Raw genomic sequence first — 24,844 nt, 5'->3', positions numbered from 1 at the left:
AATATATACATATATAAATTTGAATTAATTTTAATTTAATTTGATCTCTTTTATCTAAAAAGCAGTACATTGTATTGTTTTGGTGTGAATTGGGCAGCATACAAACACACAAGAAACACAATTACTAACCAACTCTATTAGAAATATCAAATGACTACACTATATAATGAATACTATATACTATATATACTATACTACTGTGGTGTAGTGCAGTGAATATACTGTCGAACACAGCCCCCCCCTCCCCCCAACAGAGCGCACCTGCACGCTTACACACACTAATGCTGCAATCACACAGGCTGAGTTTCCATAGGAGTGACGGTGCTTCGCTGGTTAAATAATAAGATAATAAACATGGAGGGAGATAATGATAACTCCTGAACTTACACTGAGACACGGATCTCGTTCTTAACGTTGCCTCCAACTCCTTTGCGCGCTCTTCATCAGATAAGTTGTTGTATTTCTCTTCGTGTTTGGTCACGTAGTAGCGATTCAGATTGTAATCCTTAAACTCAGCGACTTGTGAACCACAAACTAAACACACGGTTTTACCTTTGACGCCAGTAAAGAAATATTGAACAGTCCATGTCTTTTTTAGGGGGTCAGGGGTAAGTGGCTAATGTCACCTGTCGCTGTGCAGACAGACGCAGATACGTGCGTCCATACGTCAGGCTTTTCAAAATAAAAGCAACACAGTTGTATTGCATGCACAGCATAAATACTTCATCTGTGTTTATGACTGACACACCGCGGGCCGGACAGGGATGCCCAAAGGGCCGTATGTGGCCCAGGTCTGATATATATACATGTGTGTACTTAAATGTGTGTATATGTATATATATATATATATATATATATATATATATACATACAGTGCCTTGTGAAAGTATCCGGCCCCCTTGAACTTTTCAACCTTTTGCCACATTTGAGGCTTCAAACATAAAGATATAAAATTGAAATTTTTTGTCAAGAATCAACAACAAGTGGGACACAATCGTGAAGTGGAACCAAATTTATTGGATAATTTAAACTTTTTTAACAAATAAAAAACTGAAAAGTGGGGCGTGCAATATTATTCGGCCCCTTTACTTTCAGTGCAGCAAACTCACTCCAGAAGTTCAGTGAGGATCTCTGCATGATCCAATGTTGTCCTAAATGACTGATGATGATAAATAGAATCCACCTGTGTGTAATCAGGTCTCTGTATAAATGCACCTGCTCTGTGATAGTCTCAGGATTCTGTTTAAAGCGCAGAGAGCATCATGAAGACCAAGGAACACACCAGGCAGGTCCGAGATACTGTTGTGGAGAAGTTTAAAGCTGGATTTGGATACAAAAAGATTTCCCAAGCTTTAAACATTGCAAGGAGCACTGTGCAAGCAATCATATTGAAATGGAAGGAGTATCAGACCACTGCAAATCTACCAAGACCCGGCCGTCCCTCCAAACTTTCATCTCGAACAAGGAGAAGACTGATCAGAGATGCAGCCAAGAGGCCCATGATCACTCTGGATGAACTGCACAAATCTGGCCTTAATGGAAGAGTGGCAAGAAGAAAGCCATTTCTCAAAGAAATCCATAAAAAGTCTCGTTTAATGTTTGCCACAAGCCACCTGGGAGACACACCAAACATGTGGAAGAAGGTGCTCTGGTCAGATGAAACCAAAGTTGAACTTTTTGGCCACAATGCAAAACGATATGTTTGGCGTAAAAGCAACACAGCTCATCACCCTGAACACACCATCCCCACTGTCAAACATGGTGGCGGCAGCATCATGGTTTGGGCCTGCTTTTCTTCAGCAGGGACAGGGAAGATGGTTCAAATTGATGGGAAGATGGATGGAGCCAAATACAGGACCATTCTGGAAGAAAACCTGTTGGAGTCTGCAAAAGACCTGAGACTGGGACGGAGATTTATCTTCCAACAGGACAATGATCCTAAACATAAAGCCAAATCTACAATGGAATGGTTCACAAATAAACATATCCAGGTGTTAGAATGGCCCAGTCAAAGTCCAGACCTGAATCCAATCGAGAATCTGTGGAAAGAGCTGAAGACTGCTGTTCACAAACGCTCTCCATCCAACCTCACTGAGCTCGAGCTGTTTTGCAAGGAAGAATGGGCAAGAATTCCAGTCTCTCGATGTGCAAAACTGATAGAGGCATATCCCAAGCGACTTGCAGCTGTAATTGCAGCAAAAGGTGGCGCTACAAAGTATTAACGCAAGGGGGCCGAATAATATTGCACGCCCCACTTTTCAGTTTTTTATTTGTTAAAAAAGTATAAATTATCCAATGAATTTCGTTCCACTTCACGATTGTGTCCCACTTGTTGTTGATTCTTGACAAAAAATTTCAATTTTATATCTTTGTTTGAAGCCTCAAATGTGGCAAAAGGTTGAAAAGTTCAAGGGGGCCGGATACTTTCACAAGGCACTGTATGTATATGTATGTATGTATGTATGTATATATATATATGTATGTATGTATGTATGTATGTATATATATATATATATATATATATATGTATGTATATATATATATATATATATATATATATATATATATATATATATATATATATATGTATATATATATTGGGTACCTTGCTCAGGGGTACCCCAGCCCTCTGACCTGGTGGTTCCCTTTCCACTTGGCCACGGGCTGCTCAAATATATGCATGTGTGTACTTACATGTATGTATGTATATATATATATATATATATATATATATACATATACATGTGTGTACTTTATATATATATATATATATATATATATATATATATAATCCTTCCAGCTCAATACTCCCTTCTGGAAAGGGTAACCAGAACAAGTACGGCAGGTACAACTCGACTGTCTTTCTGAAGGTTTATTTCACATACACAGTTAGCGGTAGCTAGACAGCATTTAGACTAGTCAGTTAGATAGTTAGTTAGGTTGTAAAACCGACAAGTCGTACAGGTTCTGATGATGGATAGATACAAAGGCACATACGAAGGTTAATATATGCCCATATACGTGTGTACTTAAATGTGTGTGTGTATGTATATGTATGTATGTATATATATATGTATATATATATGTATGTATATATATATATGATTTTGAATTGGTAAACAAATTACAAACACTTAGTTTTCAAACATTTGAACTCATGGGTTCAGAGATTTTGGCGAAATTGTTTTTGTTGACCCAAATAAAATCCCCCCTGACCCATCTGTGGGTCCCGACCCAGTGTTTGGGAACCATTAATCAACAGACAGATAAAGCAGAGTTTCCTGTGATTGGTGTTTCCTAAACTCAGGAGTGACCACACCCCCTACAGGCTGGGAGAAGTTGCTTTTGTGTCATTTATTTTCTTCATTCTTTATTGTTTTGGGCGACGCCTCGTCCACCTCTGGTCAACATGTTTTAATGTAAGACGAGCATTGATATGAAATCATAACCAGAGTGAGTTTGACTGGACTGGAGGTTTGTATCATCAGAGTTCCAGCAGGGGGCAGCATGCTCTCTGTTGACTGTCCAGTGTCTTCTCACAGAGGGAACAAAAGCAGAACATGTTTCTTTTAAAGCTACTGATCCTTTTAAATCCATAAATAATCTTTATGTGTGTGAATGGTCTTCAGATGATCAGATTGTCTTTTATGGCAAATATGTCATACACACACACACACACACACTCACTCACGCTCCCACACACACACACACACACACACACTCACTCTCCCACACCAAACCTCATAGAGAAAATCAGTGATTTTAACATCACACACACAGGAGTTGTTGATCCACTGCTGCGTCCATCACTTACTTCAAATGTCTTATTTTGTCACTTCAGTGACAAATTCTTTGTTCAGAATGACGTCAGTGACACAAAGTGACCACAAGAGGCAGCAGAGGACCAGCAGCTACAATCACTGGTTTTCTCTCTGGGGTTTGGTGTGGAAGAGTGAGTGTGTGTGTTTGTGTGTGGAGGAGAGAGTGTGTGTGTGGTGTGTGTGATGTTAAAATCACTGATTTTCTCTATGAGCTTTGGTGTAGGAGAGTGAGTGAGAGTGAGTGAGTGTGTGTGAGTGTGTGTGTGTGTGTGTGTGGGGGAGAGAGAGTGTGTGTGTGTGTGTGTGTTGGGGGAATGTGTGTGTGTGTGTGTGGGAGAGTGAGTGGTTTACAAAAGTCTAGCAGTGAGATGATGACGTGATCATGTGATGTAGATATCGCTGCTGCTGAGGCTGTTACTGCTGCTGCTGCTGTTACTGCTGTCTGACACAGTTTCACTGTTTGACTTGACAGGGTTGTGTCCAGAGGGGGCAGTTGGAGGAGGAGGCCCCCACCAGCAGCACAAACACCCGCCTGGTGTCAGCTTGTCTCTCGTGTAGAGAAATGTCTGAATCAGTTTTCACACTGTAACACGCACACACACACACAATAAAAACCCTAAAAACGATTTGTGCTCACACCTCAGGTACAGAAGTTAAAGTTCAGGAAAAAAAAACAGAGTATGTTAGGCTTTATGAGTAATAAAACAAAGTATTATAAAGTGTGTGGTTTATCTCACCAGCCACTTTATTATTGTGTTGTTGTTGTTTGTATTTAGTTTAAAACCTTATATTTGAAGTATTGATGTACTTTCATACCTGGTTCTGTCAGCTGCTGCATGAGTCCATGTTTTGTTCCAGATCGTCATCATCATCATCATCATCATCATCCCAACACATACCTCTGCTGCTCAGCATCCAACAACAACAACAACAACAACAACAAGCAGACCGAGGAGAAAAAACATGGAAGAGCAGAAAACAACATCCTCCAGGTGGAGAAGAGCGGAGCAGACGAGCATCATGAGGAGGAACATCAGCCGAGGAGGAGGAGTGTGGATGTCAACCTGAGATCATCAGAGACCAACAAGCACATCAACAATAACATCGACCCGCGTGTGAGTGGAAACTGTAGCAGCAGGAAAGGCTGCAGCAGGAGCGGAAAAAGCCGCGGCTCCTCCGGGTTGACTCTGATGATGATGGGGCTGGAGGAGGAGGAGGAGGGCCTTGCTCTGATCAACATGGCGGACAACAAAGCGCAGGGACTGGGGTGAGACGAGCGGAACACAGCGCCATGGACCAGCTTCACAACTCCCACGAAGGCTATAACAACAACAACAACAGCCCGTACAACCACTACCCGAACTACCGACCCGGATACGGGACCAGTGGTTACGGAGGCATGATGAGTCCCTCCCGCCAGGGGAACAGCCTGCTGGGCCCGAGCTCAAACCACAGCAAAGCGGCTATGACTGCTGCCAGCTCCCCGGCTGGAGGTGGAGGCGGCAGCGGCGGAGGATTTCAGCGATACACCGGGCAGCAGCAGCCGCCGCAGCCACCCGGAGCTACACCGACTCTGAACCAGTTATTAACGTCTCCGAGTCCGATGATGCGCGGTTATGGAGGCGGATATTCAGACTTTAATCACCCCTCCTCCGCTCAGCAGCAGCAGCCGAGCATGGGGCCGGCTAAAGATACAGGCTCCCAGTACGGCTCGGCTGCTCACGGCTGGGGGGGACAACAAATAACCCACCCGGCGTTGAGCCCGGGGAACACCGGGCAGGGCGGCGGCAGGTCCCAGGTGAGCAACACCATAATTATTAAAACCAAACAAAAACTCCGCTATCTTCCTCCGGCTAACCTGTTCCCTAGCTGCTATGCTAATCCATGTTACATCACCCAACACAAATCACCAACCGTGGTTAGCATAGCGGCTAACTAGCACGTTAGCTGCTAACTAGCACGTTAGCAGCTCTAGAACTCAGTTAGCTAATACCAGTTAGCTGCTGAGCTAGGTATATTTCTTTTTTTAAATTTCAACTGTAAAGACGTGCCATTTTCACCTCTTACGACTATATGTTGATGATTGTTCACTTTGAAACAAATAAAACATCGTCTTTAATTGTGTACATCGCTGAACATCAACACACAAACGCCGTGTGTGTGAACGGCAGTTGGTAAAGTCACGGTTTTGGTTCCGTGTCCAAGGTGACTCCGTTATGAGCTTGCTATGGTTAGGGTAACGGTAGCATGCTAGCCGTTGCTAACGCAGCCGTACAGGCCTGTAGAGGCCGAGTGTGTGTGTAACGAAGCCGCGGTATGATTGCACAGCGACGGGGAACACGCCGCGGCTATAGTTTCGTTAATTGTGGAGTGTGAACATTGAAATATGGGGGTAGCAGCTGCCATGAACTTTCTGGCAGTATCTGGCGCCTGCTAACCGCCTTTTGCATGCTAATCCTCCCTCTCTCACTTTAGTGAAGTGTCAGCGGAGAGGAGGAGTCACATTAGCGGTGTAGCCGCTGGCTCGGAACTCACGATAGCCCGGTCTCCGCTGAGTCCTGACCTTCACACATGCAGATTAGCCATGTGCCCATTACCAGCGGCACAACACTGGAGCGAAAGAGTGAGCACCGCTCCTCCAGCTGCAGACCCCGCCTCACCTCACACAGAGGCAGCGGGTCAGCGCTTCATCCACAGCCTCCTCTCATTAAACACACCGTCAGCTGGGTCTGTCTTTGTTTGTGAAGAATTCACTAGCTACTGTGTTTAATGTAAACAGGAAACATACAGGTGGTGGTGAAATGAATTTTAAGGTCCATGGGACTTAAAGACGGATGTTTTGTTAACTGCGTTGAGAACCAGCCTGAAGTGGGAGGGTTGTTCTTAACAACATAAGGAATAAAACACATTTTAGCCACATGATAAAGGACTTTTAATTATTTTAAACCACAAACTTCAGTTTAAACCGCTCACTCTCCTACATCAAAATCCACAGAGAAAATCATAGATTTTAAGTTGTCGATCCACTGCTGCCTCCATCACCAAGTTCAAATGTGTGATTTTGTTATGAGGCAGCAGAGGACCACCAGCTCCTGTGTCCCTGCCAACTAAAATGACTTTGGTGTGGGAGAGTGAGTGGTTTACAAACTTGAGTTTCCTGCTGGAAAAGTCTTAAGTGAACTGAGTCTTAAGTTGCTTGAGTTTCCCCCGTGTCCTTGCTGGCAGCCATTTTGGCTCTGAGAGAACGAGAGGGTAATACATGTCTTAAATCATGAATGAAATGATTTGACGGACTCATGTTGGTGACATGTTGTGTCTGGTCTGATTCAATGAAGCACCAGAAAAAAGTTGTTGCACAGCCTGTTGGATCTGATAACATGGGTTGTCATTAATGCATGTGTTGAAATGACGAGGCTTAAATAACGACAGTAATGTATTTACTCGGGTCAGCTGACTGAAGTCTTGTCATCTAGAATAATCATCTGTGTGTGTGACTGTTTCTATTTTTAGCTGCAGCTTTGAAACATTCAATTCAGTTCAATTCACGCAGTCTCTCTTCACCTCTCTTCACCTACTGTTACTGTATGTCAGTGTGTCAGACGGGACTGAACCTGGTCCTGACGTGGTTTATGTAACACAGTGGTCACCCAGGCATATCCTTTGTTCAGGTGCCGCCCATGGACCCGATGTCGATGAAGCGCTCTCAGCTCTACAGTATGAGCAACAACCCATACCCGCAACAGCAACAACAGGGGGCGCCGTATCCTGGCCAGTCCTATGGCTCCCCCTCCCCCCACAGATACCCGATGGGAATGCCCAGCAGGGGGCAAATCGGGATGGGACCGATGCAGTACCCTCAGCAACAGGTAGGGGATGCTCTCTTCACCCGTTCTGTCACATAGTCCCAGCACGGCTCCTGGTACCTGCTGTTTGTTTTACTTCCTGCTCTGACGAGGTTCAGCTGAGCCGACACGTACATGTGACGTCAGCAGACCGCCGGCCTCTGCAACATTTTCCGACATGTTGCTGATGTAGACCGACATTAGCCCTTTAGTCTTTGTTGAAAGACCAGCTCGTGTATTTTCCTGAACACCAGTGGAAGTCCTGGACTGAGTAACCCAGGTGCAACAGCTGCTGATGCTCTGTGATCGTCTGTGAGCAGCAGCTTGTTTTTCTGTGCAAGTCACAAGAGAGGTCACATGGTGACCGACACATTTCTGATTTTACACACATTCCATCAGAGACAGGGAGAAACGGTACCAGTATATGTCCAACTCTTTGAGGAGGTCAGAGGTCGAGCAAGTCGTCTTTCATCTTGAAGGTTATGGGTTTGATTCCCAGCTCAGCTAGTCTATGTGCCGATGTGTTCTTGGGCAAGACACTTAACCCCACGGTGAAAGACGAGTGATGGAAAGTGTGGGTAAATGAGTGAATGGTAAAAACTGGAGTGTATAGCAGCTTTGAATGTCGTCAAGACCAGAAAAGTGCTATATAAATACAGACCATAATATCTCACTGTGAGACAGACTTCTCCAACAGGAAACCGAAGTTCCTAAAGCACTCACTCTCCCACACCAAACATCAGAGAGAAAACCAGTGATTTTAGCTGCTGCTCCTCTGCTGCCTCGTGTGGACACTTTGTGTCACTGACGTCAATCTGAACAAAGGATTTCAAACACTGAAGTGACAAAATAAGACATTTGAACTTAGTGATGGATGCAGCAGTGTGTGTGTGTGTTTGTCACCAACTGCTCACGCTCACCTGCACCGCGTCACGCGCGCCACGTTTTCGTTTAAATGTCTGTGCGGGAGAACACTACGTAGTATGTACATGTAAGGGGCGTGGCTAAGCAGCTGAACTAGGGTTGTAGGCTCAGAGAAAAGCGGTTGGCTTTATAAAATAAATAATATATAATATACCGGTTTGGTGATATTGTCCTAAATATACCTGTATAACTCTTACTACCGGTATATCGCCCAGACCTACACCTCGTCTCACTGTTGTTTCTTATTTGTCTCCTCAGATGAGCTCTCAGTACTCGCAGCAGCAACAGCAGCAGCAGGGTTACTGTCAGCCGGGTCAGCCTCCGTACTTCAGCCCGCCTCAGCAGCAGCAGCCCGCCGCCCCCAGCCAGCCGCCATACATGCAGCCCCGCCCACTGCCTCAGCAGGTACGCCTGGTCACATGAGTCCTGGTCACATGACTCCTGTGGTGGTTCTCTGTACGTTTGTTTCACCTGCTGCTTTCTCTTGGTTCCTGCGTCTCCTCCTGATGCAGGAGGCACCACAGGAGGCGTACGCCGGCCGTGGTCAGTCTGCTGCTATGACTCCTGGGAAACCAAACCATGAGGAGATGAGTCAACAGGAGAGGCCATCCAGCCTCCCTGTGAGTCCAAGACCAGGGTCCAGTCCTGTGTGTGTTCGTGTGTGTGAGAGAATGTTTCAGGTTGCTGGAAATGTTTTGAAAAACTGTAAATGTTTTTATTGAGAAACTCCTCTTTCTCTTTCTCTTTCTCTCCTTCACTCTTCCTTCACTCCTCTTTCTCTCCTTCTCTCTTCCTTCACTCCTCTTTCTCTCCTTCTCTCCTTCACTCTTCCTTCACTCCTCTTTCTCTCCTTCTCTCTTTCACTCTTCCTTCACTCCTCTTTCTCTCCTTCTCTCCTTTACTCTTCCTTCACTCCTCTTTCTCTCCTTCTCTCTTTCACTCTTCCTTCACTCCTCTTTCTCTCCTTCTCTCTTTCACTCTTCCTTCACTCCTCTTTCTCTCCTTCTCTCTTCCTTCACTCCTCTTTCTCTCCTTCTCTCCTTCACTCTTCCTTCACTCCTCTTTCTCTCCTTCTCTCTTTCACTCTTCCTTCACTCCTCTTTCTCTCCTTCTCTCCTTTACTCTTCCTTCACTCCTCTTTCTCTCCTTCTCTCCTTCACTCTTCCTTCACTCCTCTTTCTCTCCTCTGTATCATCCCCTCGTTCTCTCGTGTTTGCTGTTTCTCCTCGGCTCTGTGCCTTCTTTTTTTAAGTTTTTTGAGGGAGGTGGTGATGCAGTTGCCATGGCAACAGGCGGAGGAGAGTCCGCCTCTGTTGCAGGAAGGGAAATCACAGAGTCAGCAGTAATTACTGATGTTTTTCTGTCAGTGTCATGTTTGCTGACTCTTTCAGTTCAGCTAAAGAAAGAAAAAACAAAGAGCTTTAGAAATACACTTTACAGTGTCTGTGTGTGTGTGTGTGTGTCAAGGTTTTAGGAAAACTTTTAAAGACACCAACTTTCTCTCTGAGGCTCTGAATGAGACGAGAGAAAGAGGACAAGGAAAGGAGATGAGGAGAGAAGAAGAGAAGGAGCGGAGGTAGCAGGAGGCATACCAGAGGAGGATGAGGTGATAAGTCTGCAGGAGATGGACAAGGATGTGAAGGAGGGAGGAGGTGGTGAAGTAGAAAAAGGAGGAAGTGTAGAGAAGGAGAAGGGCGAGCGAGGCTGCAGAGGAACACTATGTGTGTGTGTGTGCGCACGATAATGCAGCTGATTGGCTGAGTTGTTGGCAGGGGGAGGAGGGAGGGATGTGCTGATGCGCGGTGATTGGCTAGTCTGGAGCCCAGGGGCTGATGGGAGATTTCAGTGTAGTGTTTCTTCTTTTTTTTTTTTTTTCTTACCTTTTCCTCATCTTTTATTTCCTCTTTCATTCTCTCTCCTGGTCTCCTCTCCTCTCCTGGTCTCCTCTCCTCTGCCCTTTACCCTCCTCTCACCTTCACCACTTCATTTGTCTCAAATGCTGTGGTTTTTCTGTCAGAGTGAGACGTTGTCTCGTCGTAAACCTATCACAGTCACTGAAGGAGGAACTGAGGCGTGGCTTTGAGCTGCGTGAACATTGATCCCTCCTCCGCGTGTCTGAGGATGAGGATGATGATGAGGCCCGTGTGTCTGAATATAGACACATTAGTTTCTCCCACACCAAACATCAGAGAGAAAATCAGTGATTTTAGCTGCTGGTCCTCTGCTGCCTCGTGTGGTCACTTTGTGTCACTGAGGTCAATCTGAACAAAGGATTTCCAAAGCCGAAGTGACAAAATAAGACATTTGAACTCAATGATGGAGGCAGCAGTGGATCAACAGCTCCTGTGTGCTGTGATGTTAAAATCACTGATTTTCTCTATGGGGTTTGGTGTGGGAGAGTGAATGGTTTGGTTTACAAACTTGGAGTGGACTCTATGGACCACTGGTTCTCCGTCTCATTCTGTTTTTCGGAGCTGACCAGCGCCTCCTGTGTTTCAGGATCTTTCCGGGTCCATTGACGACTTGCCCACAGGTACTGAGGCTGCGGTGAGTTCAGGGGCGTCGGGATCTGGGAGTATTCAGGGCGATCAGGGAACTCCAGCTCGCTCTCCTTTCTCGCCCCACGTGTCGCCCCGACACCCTCCGCCCGCTCACTCCGGGCCCTCGCCGTCCCCCTCGCTGTCCCCCGCAGGCTCCAGCAGCCAATCACGATCAGGACCTTTGTCCCCGGCCACCAGTGGACCAGGTTAGTGACGTCGTCATCACGTTTATGTTAAAACAAAGAACTGATTTTTCAAAACTTCCCTTTATTTAATGTATTTTTTTATTTCTTGTTGTTGCCATGGAGACCAACACTGCAAAAAGTTATTAAGTATTATTTTTTTACATAGAAAGTCGTGACTCGTTGGAAATATTCACCTTAACATAATGACGTGGTTACAGCCAATCAACTGTGAGACATGACTGTGGATCGTTAGCTTAGCATTAGCCCCAGGTGGGTTATTAGCTTAGCATTAGCCTTAGGAGAGTATTTAGCTTAGCATTAGCCCCAGGTGGGTAATTGGCTTTGTATTAGCCTTATGATAGTATTTAGCTTAGCATTAGCCCCAGGTGGGTAATTAGCTTAGCATTAGCTCAAGGATGGTAATTAGCTTAGCATTAGCCACAGGATGGTAAGTGGCTTAGCATTATCCCCAGGAGAGTATTGAGCTTAGCATTAGCCCCAGGAGGGTAATTAGCTTAACATTTGCCCTAGCTGTTCTCACCCATATGTATTTGTGTGTGTGTGTGTCAGGAGCTCAGCTGACCCCTCAGGTCCCGGGTCCTGGATCAGATGTTGGTCCTCATTCGTCCCAGATGACCATGACTCAGGACAGAGGTAACACGTGTGTTTGTATGTCACATGGTCAGTGGGCGGGTCATGTGACCACCCTCCTGGTGCTAATGCTAAGCTAATATGATGACGACTTAGTTCTGCTCTTTGTCTCCTCCTCAGGTTTGTCTTCTTCCATGCAGCGTAGTGCCGCAGGGCCTCAGTTTGGCCCCCAGCAGTCTGCACCGCCCATGTCCCCTCACCCGCCACTGGGGGGTGCAGTGCACCACGGCTCCTACCAACAGGGCAGCTCATACGGCCAGTATGGCCCCCCAGGTATAATCTGCTGTGACGTGGACAGACGGTGGTTTTAAACTGGTGAAGGTTCTGATGTCATGTCTCTGTCCTCAGGTAACTACCCCTGCCCCCCCAACTACAGCGGCCCCAGCCCGGGCCTGGCCAACAGCCTGGGGCTGAACGCCGGCAGTCCGATGCACGGTCAAGGTCCGTCCACTCCAGCAGGTCGCGGTCCCGGGCCTGGAGCTGGGGGGCGGTCCTACCCCGCCGCGGGGAGTGCCATGGCCCCCACCTCCCCAGGTATGCCACAGCCCGCTGGTCAGGGCATGAGGCCTCCGGGGCCCAACACCGGCCGCAAACCACTCGATGTCGGCCCGAGCACCGGGCCCGGTGCCAACTCCTCACCCTCGTTCTCAGCCGGAGCTCAGAACAGGTGAGTCCTGACAGAACCTGGTCCCAGAGCAGAACCACAACAGTCTGGACAGCAGCTGTGAAACACTGGTTATATGACAAACGCTCACTCTTCCACACCAAAGGCCTCAGCGATTTTAACGTCACACACACAGGAGCTGTTGATCCACTGCTGCCTCCATCACTCAGGTTTTTTAGATGTTTAGTTTAGACTTGACCACAGTGACCACACTGAGACCAGTGTCTGGACTCTCTGATCCTCCAGGCCTCCCTTCACCCGCTCGCCCGGCTACCACAACAAGTCTTGGCCAGGGAGTGGAGTCTCCCTCTCTCCACACCACTCCCCCCTCCCTCACCCCTCCCATCACTCCCAGCAGGGAACCAGTGCTGTGCAGGCAGAGCATCATGGGTAGGTGTGTGTGTGTGTGTGTGTGTGTGTGTGTGCGTGCGCGTGCGTGTGACTGTGGCCGTTTCTCAATATCCATACTTGTGCGTACTTGTGTACTCCCGTACTTGTGAAAACGTCATCAGTCTCAGTCCAAGTTCTGTTCCAATTCTCAAGTAAGCGAACAGCGAGGACGTTCCTCAAACCCGGAAGTGTTCTCGCTCCGCCCATTTTTACCAAGTATGCATCGGAGGTGACTTAAGCGTACTTGCGATGGCCATGTATCCCATAATACATTTCGGCGGAGCATAGCAGCAAATAATAGAAATCTAAATCTAAAAAAAAAAAAAGCATTTTTTTTACTAACCAGAGAACTTCCTGCCATGTCACCTGCCACTGAGGCTCCTCCCACAGAAGCTTCTGCTCCTTCTTTGCTTTTATCTCTGTCCTCCTGCATGTGGTCAGTTTTTCTAAAGTATTATTTATGGTGTGGGCGGGACTTCCTAAAACCATGCCGGGTTTACGAGGAACTTGTGGTCTCTGACTCCTCCTCTCACTTTGATCTTCCTCCTCCTGCATGTGAGCTGCAGCCTGTGTGATGATGATGATGATGATGAAGAAGGGTTGGTCACGCCTCTCTCTGTGCTCTTACAGACAGGGCAGCAGCTTCCCGACCATGACAGCAATGGCAGGGATGGGCCCCGGGGCCGCCGGAGTCCCCACAGGTCCCTACAGCCAGCAGCAGCCGGGCAGTAACTCTGGAAGGATGACACCGCAGGGGCCCGTCCTCAGCCAGCAGGGGGCCCCCTACTACGCCCCGCCCTCAGGTAGCATGTTCTAAGAGTGATGACTCGGAACTGGGGACTTTATCACGTTCCCGAGAAATCGCGTTTGAAACCATAGACGTAAACATTTCTGAGGCCGAATGTTGTTCGTAAAACCACGTGATGACAGAAAAGTCTTTTACATGATGATCACATGGTCACGAGTCACAGGGTCACATGATCACGAGACACAGGGTCACATGATCACGAGTCACAGGGTCACATGATCACGAGTCACATGGTCACATGATCACAGGGTCACATGATCACGAGTCGCAGGGTTACATGATCACGAGACACAGGGTCACATGATCACGAGTCACAGGGTCACATGATCATGAGTCACATGGTCACATGATCACAGGGTCACATGATCACGAGTCGCAGGGTCACATGATCACAGGGTCACATGATCACGAGTCACAGGGTCACGATGTTATTGTTTATTTACGTTTGTCGCTCAGGCTCCATGATGATGTCAGCAGATGTGATGGCTGCTCATCCAGACACCAAGCAGAGGGCGGAGCTCAGCAAAGAGGGTGTGGCCTCTTCCACAGAACCACCCAAACCTAAGGTGTGTGTGTGTGTGTGTGTGTGTGTGTGTGTGTGTGTGTGTGTGTGTGAGATTGCTGCCCCCCAGAGGAACATTCTAGTAACACATGTGAAGAAAAACAAAGCTGTGTTATATTGTATTCTCGGTCCTGGTCCTGGTCCTGGTCCTGACTCTGTGTCTGTGTCTTTCTCTGTGCGCAGAAGCCCAGTGTGGCCACCATGACCAGCGAGAAGATCACACGGCTGTACGAGATGGGCTCTGAGCCTGAGAGGAGGCCGTGGGTCGACCGCTACCTGTCCTTCATGGAGGAGCGAGGGACGGCCGTCCCACACCTGCCCGCCGTCGGCAAGAAGCCGCTGGACCTGTGTAGACTCTACCTGTCCGTCAGAGACATCGGGGGACTGGCCATGGTGAGACCACACTGAGGACAGCATGTGACTGTTTTCAGAACCCACTGTTGTTATGGTAACAAGGTGCAGTTACCTCCCAAAGCACTCACAGGTGCTCAGCAGTGTTGTCGTTTTAGACTTAGTGTTTAGTTTTAGTCTTTTGGACTAAAATGCGAGATGGTTGGGCAGAAACCTTTAATCTGTCAACTTCATCAAACAACAGTGTCGCACATCAGCTGCCCGGACCTCGCCGCGACTGTGGATCAGAGCGAGAGGTCGGCGGCGATGACCTGACCCACCTGACCCATGCTGACAGATTAACTAGTTTTTAATTTACAGATTAACTTATTAATAAGCAGAAACGTCTGACAAACCACACGCTAACACTTACGTACACGCTAACACTTACGTACACGCTTACACTTACGTACACGCTAACACTTACGTACACGCTAACACTTAGGTACACGCTAACACTTAGGTACACGCTAACACTTAGGTACACACTAACACTTAACGTACATGCTAACACTTAGGTACACACTAACACTTAACGACACGCTAACACTTAACGTACATGCTAACACTTAGGTACACACTAACAATTAACGACACGCTAACACTTAACGTACATGCTAACACTTAACGAACACGCTAACACGTAAGTACAACCTAACACTTAGGTACACGCTAACACTTAACGAACACGCTAACACTTACGTACACGCTAACACTTAACGAACATGCTAACACTTAGGTACACGCTAACACTTAACGAACACGCTAACACGTAAGTACAACCTAACACTTAGGTACACGCTAACACTTAACAAACGCGCTAACACTTACGTACGCGCTAACACTTACGTACAAGCTAACACTTAAGTACAACCTAACACTTAGGTACACGCTAACACTTAACGACACGGTAACACTTAACGACACGGTAACACTTAACGTACATGCTAACACTTAGGTACACACTAACACTTAACGACACGCTAACACTTAACATACACGCTAACACTTAACGAACACGCTAACACTTAGGTACACGCTAACACTTAACGAACACGCTAACACTTAACGAACACGCTAACACTTACGTACGCGCTAACACTTAACGAACACGCTAAAACTTAGGTACACGCTAACACTTACGTACAAGCTAACACTTAAGTACAACCTAACACTTAGGTACACGCTAACACTTAACGAACACGCTAACACTTAACGAACACGCTAACACTTACGTACACCCTAACACTTACGTACACGCTAACACTTAAAGTACATTCTAACACTTCGGTACACGCTAACACTTACGAACTCGCTAACACTTACGTACACGCTAACACTTAAGTACAACCTAACACTTAGGTACACGCTAACACTTAACGAACACGCTAACACTTACGTACAGGCTAACACTTAGGTACATGCTAACACTTACGTACACGCTAACACTTCCACGTTCATCTCATCAGCGTCTCGTTATCGTCATGAAAAGAAGGTCTGTGCGACAGCCGTCTCCGCAGCCTCGCGCTCGCCGCTCCACGTCCAGGCTGGTAAAGAATCACTCATGGCTTCCACTGTCCCCGCCCCCTGGTATGCAAATTAGACACACAACGTGCCCTCCTTCTCCCGCCCCTCAAGCACCTCCTCTACACGCCAAAAGAGTGACAGCAAGTTGAAACTGAAAACCAGTGAAAAACACGATCTTCTTCTTCTTCTTCTCCTTCTTCTTCTTCTTCTTCTTCTTCTTCTTTTCCTTTCGGCTGCTCCCTTCAGGGGTCGCCACAGCGAATCAACCTCCTCCATCTCACCCTGTTCTCTGTATCCCCCTCTCTCACACCAACTTACTTCATGTCCTCTTTCCGGGTTTGAGAAACGTCCTCGCTGTTCGCTTACTTGAGAATTGGAACAGAACTTGGACTGAGACTGATAATGTTTTCACAAGTACAGGAGTGCGCAAGTACGCACAAGTACACCCAGATTCTTTCTCAACTCCTCCCTGAAAGCCACAGAACAGTCCTCTCTTTTCAGCTTCCACCACTTTGTCCTTTGTTCTGCCTTTGTACTCTTCGTCTTCCTTGTCACCAGATTCATCCTGCAAACCACCATCCTATGCTGACTTGCTACACTCTCACCCACCACTACTTTGCAGTCACTGATCTCCTTCAGATTACATCATCTATACAAGATGTAGTCTACTTGTGTGCTCCTACCTCCACTCTTATAAGTTACCCTGTGCTCATGCCTCTTCTGGAAAAAAGTATTCACTACAGCCATTTCCATACCACCATCTGTCCCTCTGTGTTCCTGTCCTGGATACCAAACCTGCCCATCACTTCTTCATCACCTCTATTTCCTGCACCAACATGTCCATTGAAGTCTGCACCAGTTACCACTCTCTCACCTGCATCACTTCATCTAACTCACTCCAGAAAGTTTCCTTCTCCTCTAATTCACATCCCACCTGTGGGGCATAGCCACTAATAACATTAAACATCAAGCTTCACACTCATCAGTCTATCTGACACTCTTTTCACTTCCAGCATATTCCTAACAAACTCCTCCTTTAGGATAACCCCTCCTCCATTTCTCTTCCTATCAATACCATAGTAGTACAACTTAAAACCTGCACCTAAGCTTCTCGCCCTGCTACCTTTCCACCTGGTCTCCTGGACACACAGTATATCCACCTTCCTTCTCTGCATCATGTCAATCAACTCTCTAGCTTTTCCCGTCATCTTCCCAATATTCAAAGTCCCAACTCTCAGTCCCAGACTCTTGCCTTTCCTCTTTTCTCTCTGTTTCTGAACCCGCCTTCCTCCTCTCCTCCTTCGACTTCGACCCACAGTAGCCCAATTTCCACTGTTACCCTGTAGGTTATCGGCACCAATGGCGGTCGTTGTTAACCCGGGCCTCGACCGATCCGGTATGGAAGTCATGGGTTGGATTTGCATATTTGGTTTTGGCAAGTTTTAGGCCGGATGCCCTTCCTGACGCAACCCTCTGCATTTATCCGGGCTTGGGACCGGCTCAAAAAGACACTGGCTTGTGACCTCCTAAGGCTGCATTTATGAAAAACACGGTCATGTTTTATTTCATTTTGATATTGTTATGCATGATCGTGAAAACACCATCATGCATAACAATATCAAAATGAAATAAAACAATGTGTGTTTAATCTTTCAGTGTACTGTCACAGCTCCACAGAAACTTTGTATCGTGACGTTTTAACAGCTCACCTGTCAGCTGACTCACCGCTGTCTCCGCCCCCTTAGGTGAATAAGAATAAGAAATGGAGGGAGCTGTCGTCACTGCTGAGTGTGGGGACGTCCAGCAGCTCGGCCAGTTCCCTGAAGAAGCAGTACATCCACTACCTGTTCGCCTACGAGTGTCAGGTGGAGCGTGGGGAGGAGCCTCCACCCGAGGGGCCGGCCCCCAGCGGGGACGCCAAGAAACCAACGTCACTGCAGGCCAAGATCCAGCCCCCGTCCCCAGGTAGGACAGATCCTCCTCCGCGTCCCTCCTCGTCGTCCTCGTCCTCCTCCCTCTCCTCGTCCTCCTCCCTCCTCCTCGTCCCCCACGTCCTCCCTGTCCTCCCCCTAATCCCTCTTCCTCCCTCTCCTCCTCCTCCTCCCTCTCCTCGTCCTCCTCCTCCATCACTGTGTGTGTGTGTGTGTGTGTGTGTGTGTGTGTGTGTGTGTGTGTGTGTGTGTGTGTGTGTGTGTGTGTGTTAATTGAACCCTGTAAACACAGCGTGTGGATGGGACTAATGACAGGTTTTACGGTGGACCTTGGAGTTGTTGAAAGGAGTGTTAAAGTGGAACAGTACGACAGTGGTGTGGAGTGTTGCCATGACGACACGTGACCCCTGTCGTCAGCAGGTTCTCTGTCTCTGTCTCTGCAGCCAACTCCAGCTCCCTGCAGGGGCCCAGCACTCCTCAGTCCAGCAGCAGCTCCCTGACCGAGGCCCCCACGGACCTGAAGCCCCCGACCCCCGCCTCCACACCACACGGCCAGATAGGCCCCCAGCCCGGAAACAGGTAGGGAAGGAACCGGAGTCCAGAATCATCAGGTCAGCACGATGTGGTTTCAGGGACTGAAGACGCCTCACTGTCCTCTCCTGCTGCTCTGTCTCAGGACCATGGTGAGTGTCCAGGACCCGTTCTCTGAAGGCAGCGATCCGGCTTTCCACAATAAGAGAGGGGCGGGTCCTGGAGGGGCCCCCTACCAGCAGGGAGGAGGTCCAGCAGAGTCCCCGATGAGGATGCAGTACGATGCCAACAAAGACCCATACGGAGGAGTGAGGAAAGGTGAGTGACGTTCACCTGTCGTCACTGAGCCGACATGGAAGCCAAAGAGTTTTTTATAAAACCTGGACTGTCCCTTTCCCCATGTGTGGACCTGGGTTGGTTGAGTCCAGTGTTGTGTTGTGGTTAAAGTTGCCCCTCCCCCCTCTTCTGTCCAGGTCCTGGACCTGGTGAGGCCTTCGGTCCCAGTCAGATGCCCGGCGGGTCCATGCAGGAAATGTATCCTCGCGGGATCGGACCCAGACCCCAGTACTCGTACAGTCCCGGGTTCGAGCGCAGGTGAACAGGAAGTGACATGACAGTCAGATTCAGACAGAGTGAGAGGCAGCTCTGACGTGTGATGGTTTGTTCCTGCAGACTGGACCACGTGATGGGACCAGAGGGAGGCGCGGCGCCCCCTGTGGGTCAGAGTGGGAACGAGGCTGGCATGTTCCCGTCCAGCAGGTTCCCGCAGCAGAGGTGAGAGGTCGCCGTCGCTGCTGCTGCTGAACAAACACAGTGTGACTGACTCTCTGTCTCCCCCTGTCTGCAGACACGACACCTACGCGCAGCAGTTCCCTCACAACATGGCCTACACTTCCCATCAGCCCCTGTTTCCTCAGCAGCAGGTGAGTGCAGACTCGTCCTCTGAAAGGTCAGAGGTCACATCGACCACTGTTTTTCACAAAGTTTTACGACGATCGCGATTAACGTTGACAAAATGATACATTTGTTCGTCAGGGCTACAAGCGACCGACGGACGGAATGTTCCCGCCCTCTAAGCGTCATGAGGGGGAGGGGTTTGGCGCACAGCAGTTTGGCGCTCAGCAGCCCGAAATGTTCGGCCCGTCGTACGGAGGAGGGGGAGGAGCCGGGGGAGGAGCTTACCTGGGTTCTGAGCGACGGCCGGTCCAGGGTCAGTATCCGTATCCGTACGGCCGCGAGCGCCCGCCGCCGCAGCACGTCCTGCTGGGCTCAGGACCCCCAGTGTCCGGGGGCCACGGGGAGGGGCCCCAGGCAAACATATGGCCCCCCAGGACAGACCTGAGCTACACCTACAACAGGGGTCTGAACCGAGGGGAGGAGCCAGAGGGCAGGGCCCCCCCGGAGAGCCAGTGGCCCCCCGGTCACCTGGGCCAGCGCCAGCCCCCCTACCCCCCCCCACACTCCTCCTCCTCATCATCATCATCATCACCGTCCATGCCCTCCAGACCACCTCTCTCCTCTTTCCAAGCCACACCCGCTGTCCCTAACCACCTGACCCGCTCTCACAGCCCCTCCACCTTCCCCCGGCCCATGGGCGGTTCTCTGTCCCCGAACAGTGCCCCATACCTGCCCTCTGTGAAGAAACCGGCACTTCCTGCTGTCGGCCCCCCGCCCACCCACAGCCTGCCCTCCCTCATCAGCAGAGACTTTAGCTTCCCGCCTGGCTCTGTGGAGGCCACGCCCCCCAGAGTAAAGCCACGGCGCCGACTCACCGCCAAGGACACAGGTCAGAGGTCACACACACACACACACACACACACACAGAACACTTTAGTGTTGATAAAAGAGTTTGTCCAATCAGGAACGCCGGAGGCGTGGCGAGTGATGATGTCACTGAAGTCCGGCCTCTTAGCAGAGAGCACGTGGGCCCTGGACACGATCAACATCCTGCTGTACGACGACAATAGTGCAGGCTCATTCATCCTCTCACAGGTGAGACTCACACTCAGTCACTCACACACTTACTCATTCACACACTTTTATTCACTCACACTCTTATTCACTCATTCACCCACACACTCAGTCACTCACAAACTCACTCACTCAGTCACTCACACACTCAGTCACTCACTCATTCATGTCCGTGTCACTCTCTAAAGCTTCCTGGTTTCCTTGAACTCGTCGTGGAGTTTTTCCGTCGATGCCTGATCCAGATCTTCGGTCTCCTGGAGGAGTACGAGGTGGGAGGAGCCGAGGGCCAGGGGGCGCTGTTGGTGCCTCAGCCCCACCCCCCTCAACAGCAGGAGGCGGGGCTGAAAGAGACAAATGACCAATCAGCACAGGAGTGGGTGAGGAGTTCAGAGGAGGCGTCGCCACTTCACACGATGTCTATGACCACTGAGGAGGCGGAGTGTGCGGAGCTCCGCCCTCCACAGGCCAGCAAGTATGACAAACTACCAATCAAAGTGGAGGAGAAGGAGGAGGCGTGGCAGGAGGTGGAGGAGCGCTGGGCGGAGCTTAGCAGACCCAATGGCTTCATCAGTGGCCTCCTGCACTGGAGAGCAGGGGGCGGAGACTCCACTGCCCACATCCAGACTCACTTTGAGCCGCGCACACTAGACTCCGCCCCCCCAGACCCTGCACAGAGGAGAGAGGAGAGGGAGCAAGGAGACGAGGACAGGGAGGAAGGTAAGGAAATGTTACTCTGCTAAAGATGCAGCTCCCCCCTTGTGTCCTTTCATGTCACATGATCAGTGCACTGACATCTGTGTTCTCCTGCGTTTGTCAGAGGCCGGAGGTCAAAGGTCACTCAGTCAGCTGGAGGATGAGCCGCGCTGCTGGGACGCGGCGCCGCTGTCCACGGCCGAGTCGTGGCAGGACTCGCTGTCGCGGCGCTGCGTGTGCGTCTCCAACGTGCTGCGTGGCCTCTCCTTCGTCCCTGGCAACGACGGCGCCATGTCGCGACACCCGGGCCTGGTGCTGATCCTGGGCCGCCTGGTGCTGCTGCACCACCGCCACCCACACCGCAGACGCACGCCGCCCTCCTACCAGCGGGAGGCGGAGCGCGGCCTGGCGTGCAGCCGCGACGAGTGGTGGTGGGAGTGTCTGGCGGCGCTGCGGGAGAACGCGCTGGTGACGCTCGCCAACATGTCGGGTCGGCTGGACCTGTCGCTGTACCCGGAGAGCGTGTGTCTGCCGCTGCTGGACGGGCTGCTGCACTGGCTGGTCTGTCCGGCCGCCGAGGCGCAGGACCCGTTTGCAGCGGCGGGGGGCGGTCCCTCATCGTCACTGACGCCACAGCGGCTGGTGCTGGAGTGTCTGTGCAAGCTGAGCATCCAGGACGCTAACGTGGACCTGCTGCTCGCCACGCCGCCATTCAGCCGGCAGCTCGAGGTCTTCGGTACGCTGCTGCGACTCATCGGTGAGAGGCGGAGTCAGGTGTGTCGGGAGATGGCTGTGGCCGTCCTCGCTCACCTGGTGCAGGGTGACGCGGCGGCGGCGCGGGCCGTGGCCCGGCTGAAGGGCAGCGTGGGAACTCTGATCGGTTTCCTGGAGGACAGTGTTGCCGTGGCGCAGTACCACCAGAGTCCACACGGCGCGCTGCACGCCGCCTCCGTGCCGCCGCCGGAGCCACCCAGCGTCAACATGATGTGCCGCGCTGCCAAGGCCCTGCTCGCCATGGCGACGGTGGAGGAGAACCGGGCGGAGTTTGTGGTGCACGAGAGTCGACTGCTGGACGTGTCGCTGTCGGCGGCGCTGAGCTCGTCTGTGGCGTCCGTCATGTTTGAGGTGCTGTTCAAACTCAGCCGCTCGTGACATGCCCACACCGCAGCAGCAGGCTCCGCCCACCAGATAAACTCTGCTATTCTATTTTTATTTAAAGAACGGAACAAAGTTTGTACGTACAAATGAATCTATATAGAATCTATACGGCTCCGCCCACAAATGTTTATTTGGGATTTTGAAATAATTTTAATACGGAAAATATTTAATACTTGTATTTTAGATTTTTTTATTTTTGTTGTTTTGTTTTAAAGGGGACATATTATACTCTATTTCCCCCATTAAAATAGTTCCCTGGTGTCCTAATGAACATGTCAGTGACATGCTTTGGTCAAAATACCATAAGGATGAAGAATCATAGTAGTTCAATAACCCTGCTAAACCCGCCCCTTTCAGAACGCTCGGTTTTCGTGCAAGGTCCCTTTATATGCAAATGAGACACAGGCAAACACACACCCACTTCTTCCAGGGGGTTTCTGATTTGTCCTCTTTACAGCTCTATTCGTCTCCCCCTCCCTCCACTAGCTCTCTGACAATATCAACATGTCAGCGAGAGTGCCGTCACAGGAAGAGACGTCCTACATAAGGATCGAGCCGAACACTGTCCAACTGTAAATCAGTTAAACAGTTAAACTGTATGTTGCTGTATCAGATCGTGTGTTCGTGTGTTCGCACCACTTCACATCATACTGCAAACAGCGGTCGCCGCATTAAGTCAGGGGACGTATTTCACCGACGTACAAACAGACACATTGTTAAGAAAAGATCACATAGAGCTCATAACTGACCATTCTGACACGTCCTAATTAAACATATTTGTTCAGTACGTCCTCCATGACCGGAGCACAGACTCAGTCTGATACAATCACATAAAGCAGCTGTTTATGCAGCTCGCCGCTGACGATCAGCGGTGCTGCACTCTCTGTGCAGCGGTGCTACACTCTCTGTGTCACCGATAGCCTAAACTGCCGCTGGCGATCAGCTGATCGCCACCGCTGATCGCCAGCGGCGCGCTGAATAAACTGTATGTTGCTGTATCAGACCGGAGACCTCACCACCGCTGACCAGCTCCGGTGCTCCGGCGAGCTGGCGATCACCGTGTAACGCGCCACCGCTGATCGCCAGCGGCGCGCTGAATAAACTGTATGTTGCTGTATCAGACCGGAGACTGTGCTCCGGAGACCTCACCACCGCTGACCACCTCCGGTGCTCCGGCGAGCTGGCGATCACCGTGTAACGCGCCACCGCTGTATCAGACAGTCTCCGGTCTGATACAGCAATATACAGTTTATTCAGCGCGCCGCTGCCGATCAGCGATCGCCAGCGGCAGTTTAGGCTATCGGTGACACAGAGAGTGTAGCACCGCTGCACAGAGAGTGCAGCACCGCTGATCGTCAGCGGCGAGCTGCATAAACAGCTGCTTTATGTGATTGTATCAGACTGAGTCTGTGCTCCGGTCATGGAGGACGTACTGAACAAATATGTTTAATTAGGACGTGTCAGAATGGTCAGTTATGAGCTCTATGTGATCTTTTCTTAACAATTTGTGTGTTTGTACGTCGGTGAAATACGTCCCCTGACTAAATACGGCAACCGCTGGCCGCAGTCTGATGTGAAGTGGTGCGAACACACGAACACACGATTGCTGACTTTATCCGGCACATTAGCTTCATATATAAAATCCTCTGTAAAACACTGTGCTCCACTGTGCAGCCACCAACAGCACACTTGTCCCGCCACGTTGACATAATACCGCTCTTCCTCCCTCGCCTGCACTCTGGCAGGGACAAGGTGGAGCTAAGGTGGAGCTTGCGAAGTAAACGTACTGGTGGGGCGGTAACATTCGCGGTGAAATGCGCATGCTGACGTCATAAGCGCAGGGAATTCAACATCGAGCGTTTTATCGCCTATACTTACACTAAGCGGAACCACGAAAACATGACTGAGTATTGTTTTTCCACACTTTGGCGACCGGTAGGGCCCCCAGAGTCCCAAATATCAGTATTAAAATGGTTAAAAAGTTGATTTTGCATAATATGTCCCCTTTAACCGAAGTGTAACGGTGGCAAGTGCTGGAGTCCCGCCTCCTGTAGGTGTGTTCCTGTGTGAGGGCGGGGTCAGTTGGATGTGGGGGGTGGGGTCTTGTGCAATAGCTGGTTTTATTTAATGTGAATCATCGACGTCAGTATTTTTGTCAAACCACAGCTGGGGCAAGGGGCGGGGTCACCTGTTTTAAAATTAACTTCTTCTGTGTCCTCCACCAATCAGATGTGAGGCTCTCCCTCCTGTAAATAG

General features: G+C 49.7%; 1 protein-coding gene across 1 annotated transcript; it reads left to right on the top strand.

The window, feature by feature from the left end:
- The first annotated feature begins 4,784 nt into the window (after positions 1-4,784).
- Positions 4,785-22,795, top strand: arid1b (AT-rich interactive domain 1B). Its single transcript, XM_058612851.1, has 23 exons — positions 4,785-4,871; positions 4,954-5,619; positions 7,490-7,687; positions 8,846-8,992; positions 9,100-9,207; positions 11,087-11,333; positions 11,883-11,966; positions 12,084-12,236; positions 12,312-12,630; positions 12,874-13,017; positions 13,648-13,820; positions 14,282-14,391; positions 14,571-14,780; positions 18,050-18,269; positions 18,679-18,814; positions 18,912-19,084; positions 19,240-19,360; positions 19,439-19,540; positions 19,614-19,689; positions 19,802-20,552; positions 20,628-20,758; positions 20,926-21,454; positions 21,555-22,795. Exons 1-23 carry the CDS (start codon positions 4,785-4,787, stop codon positions 22,580-22,582), a joined length of 5,913 nt encoding a protein of 1,970 aa, XP_058468834.1. The 3' UTR covers positions 22,583-22,795.
- Positions 22,796-24,844: the final 2,049 nt, after the last annotated feature.

This window comes from Solea solea, chromosome 17 (genome assembly GCF_958295425.1).
Source record: "Solea solea chromosome 17, fSolSol10.1, whole genome shotgun sequence".
Classification (NCBI taxonomy): Eukaryota; Metazoa; Chordata; class Actinopteri; order Pleuronectiformes; family Soleidae; genus Solea; species Solea solea.
The sequence above is the reverse complement of the archived record's forward strand: the minus strand, read 5'-3'. Positions and strand labels throughout refer to the sequence as shown.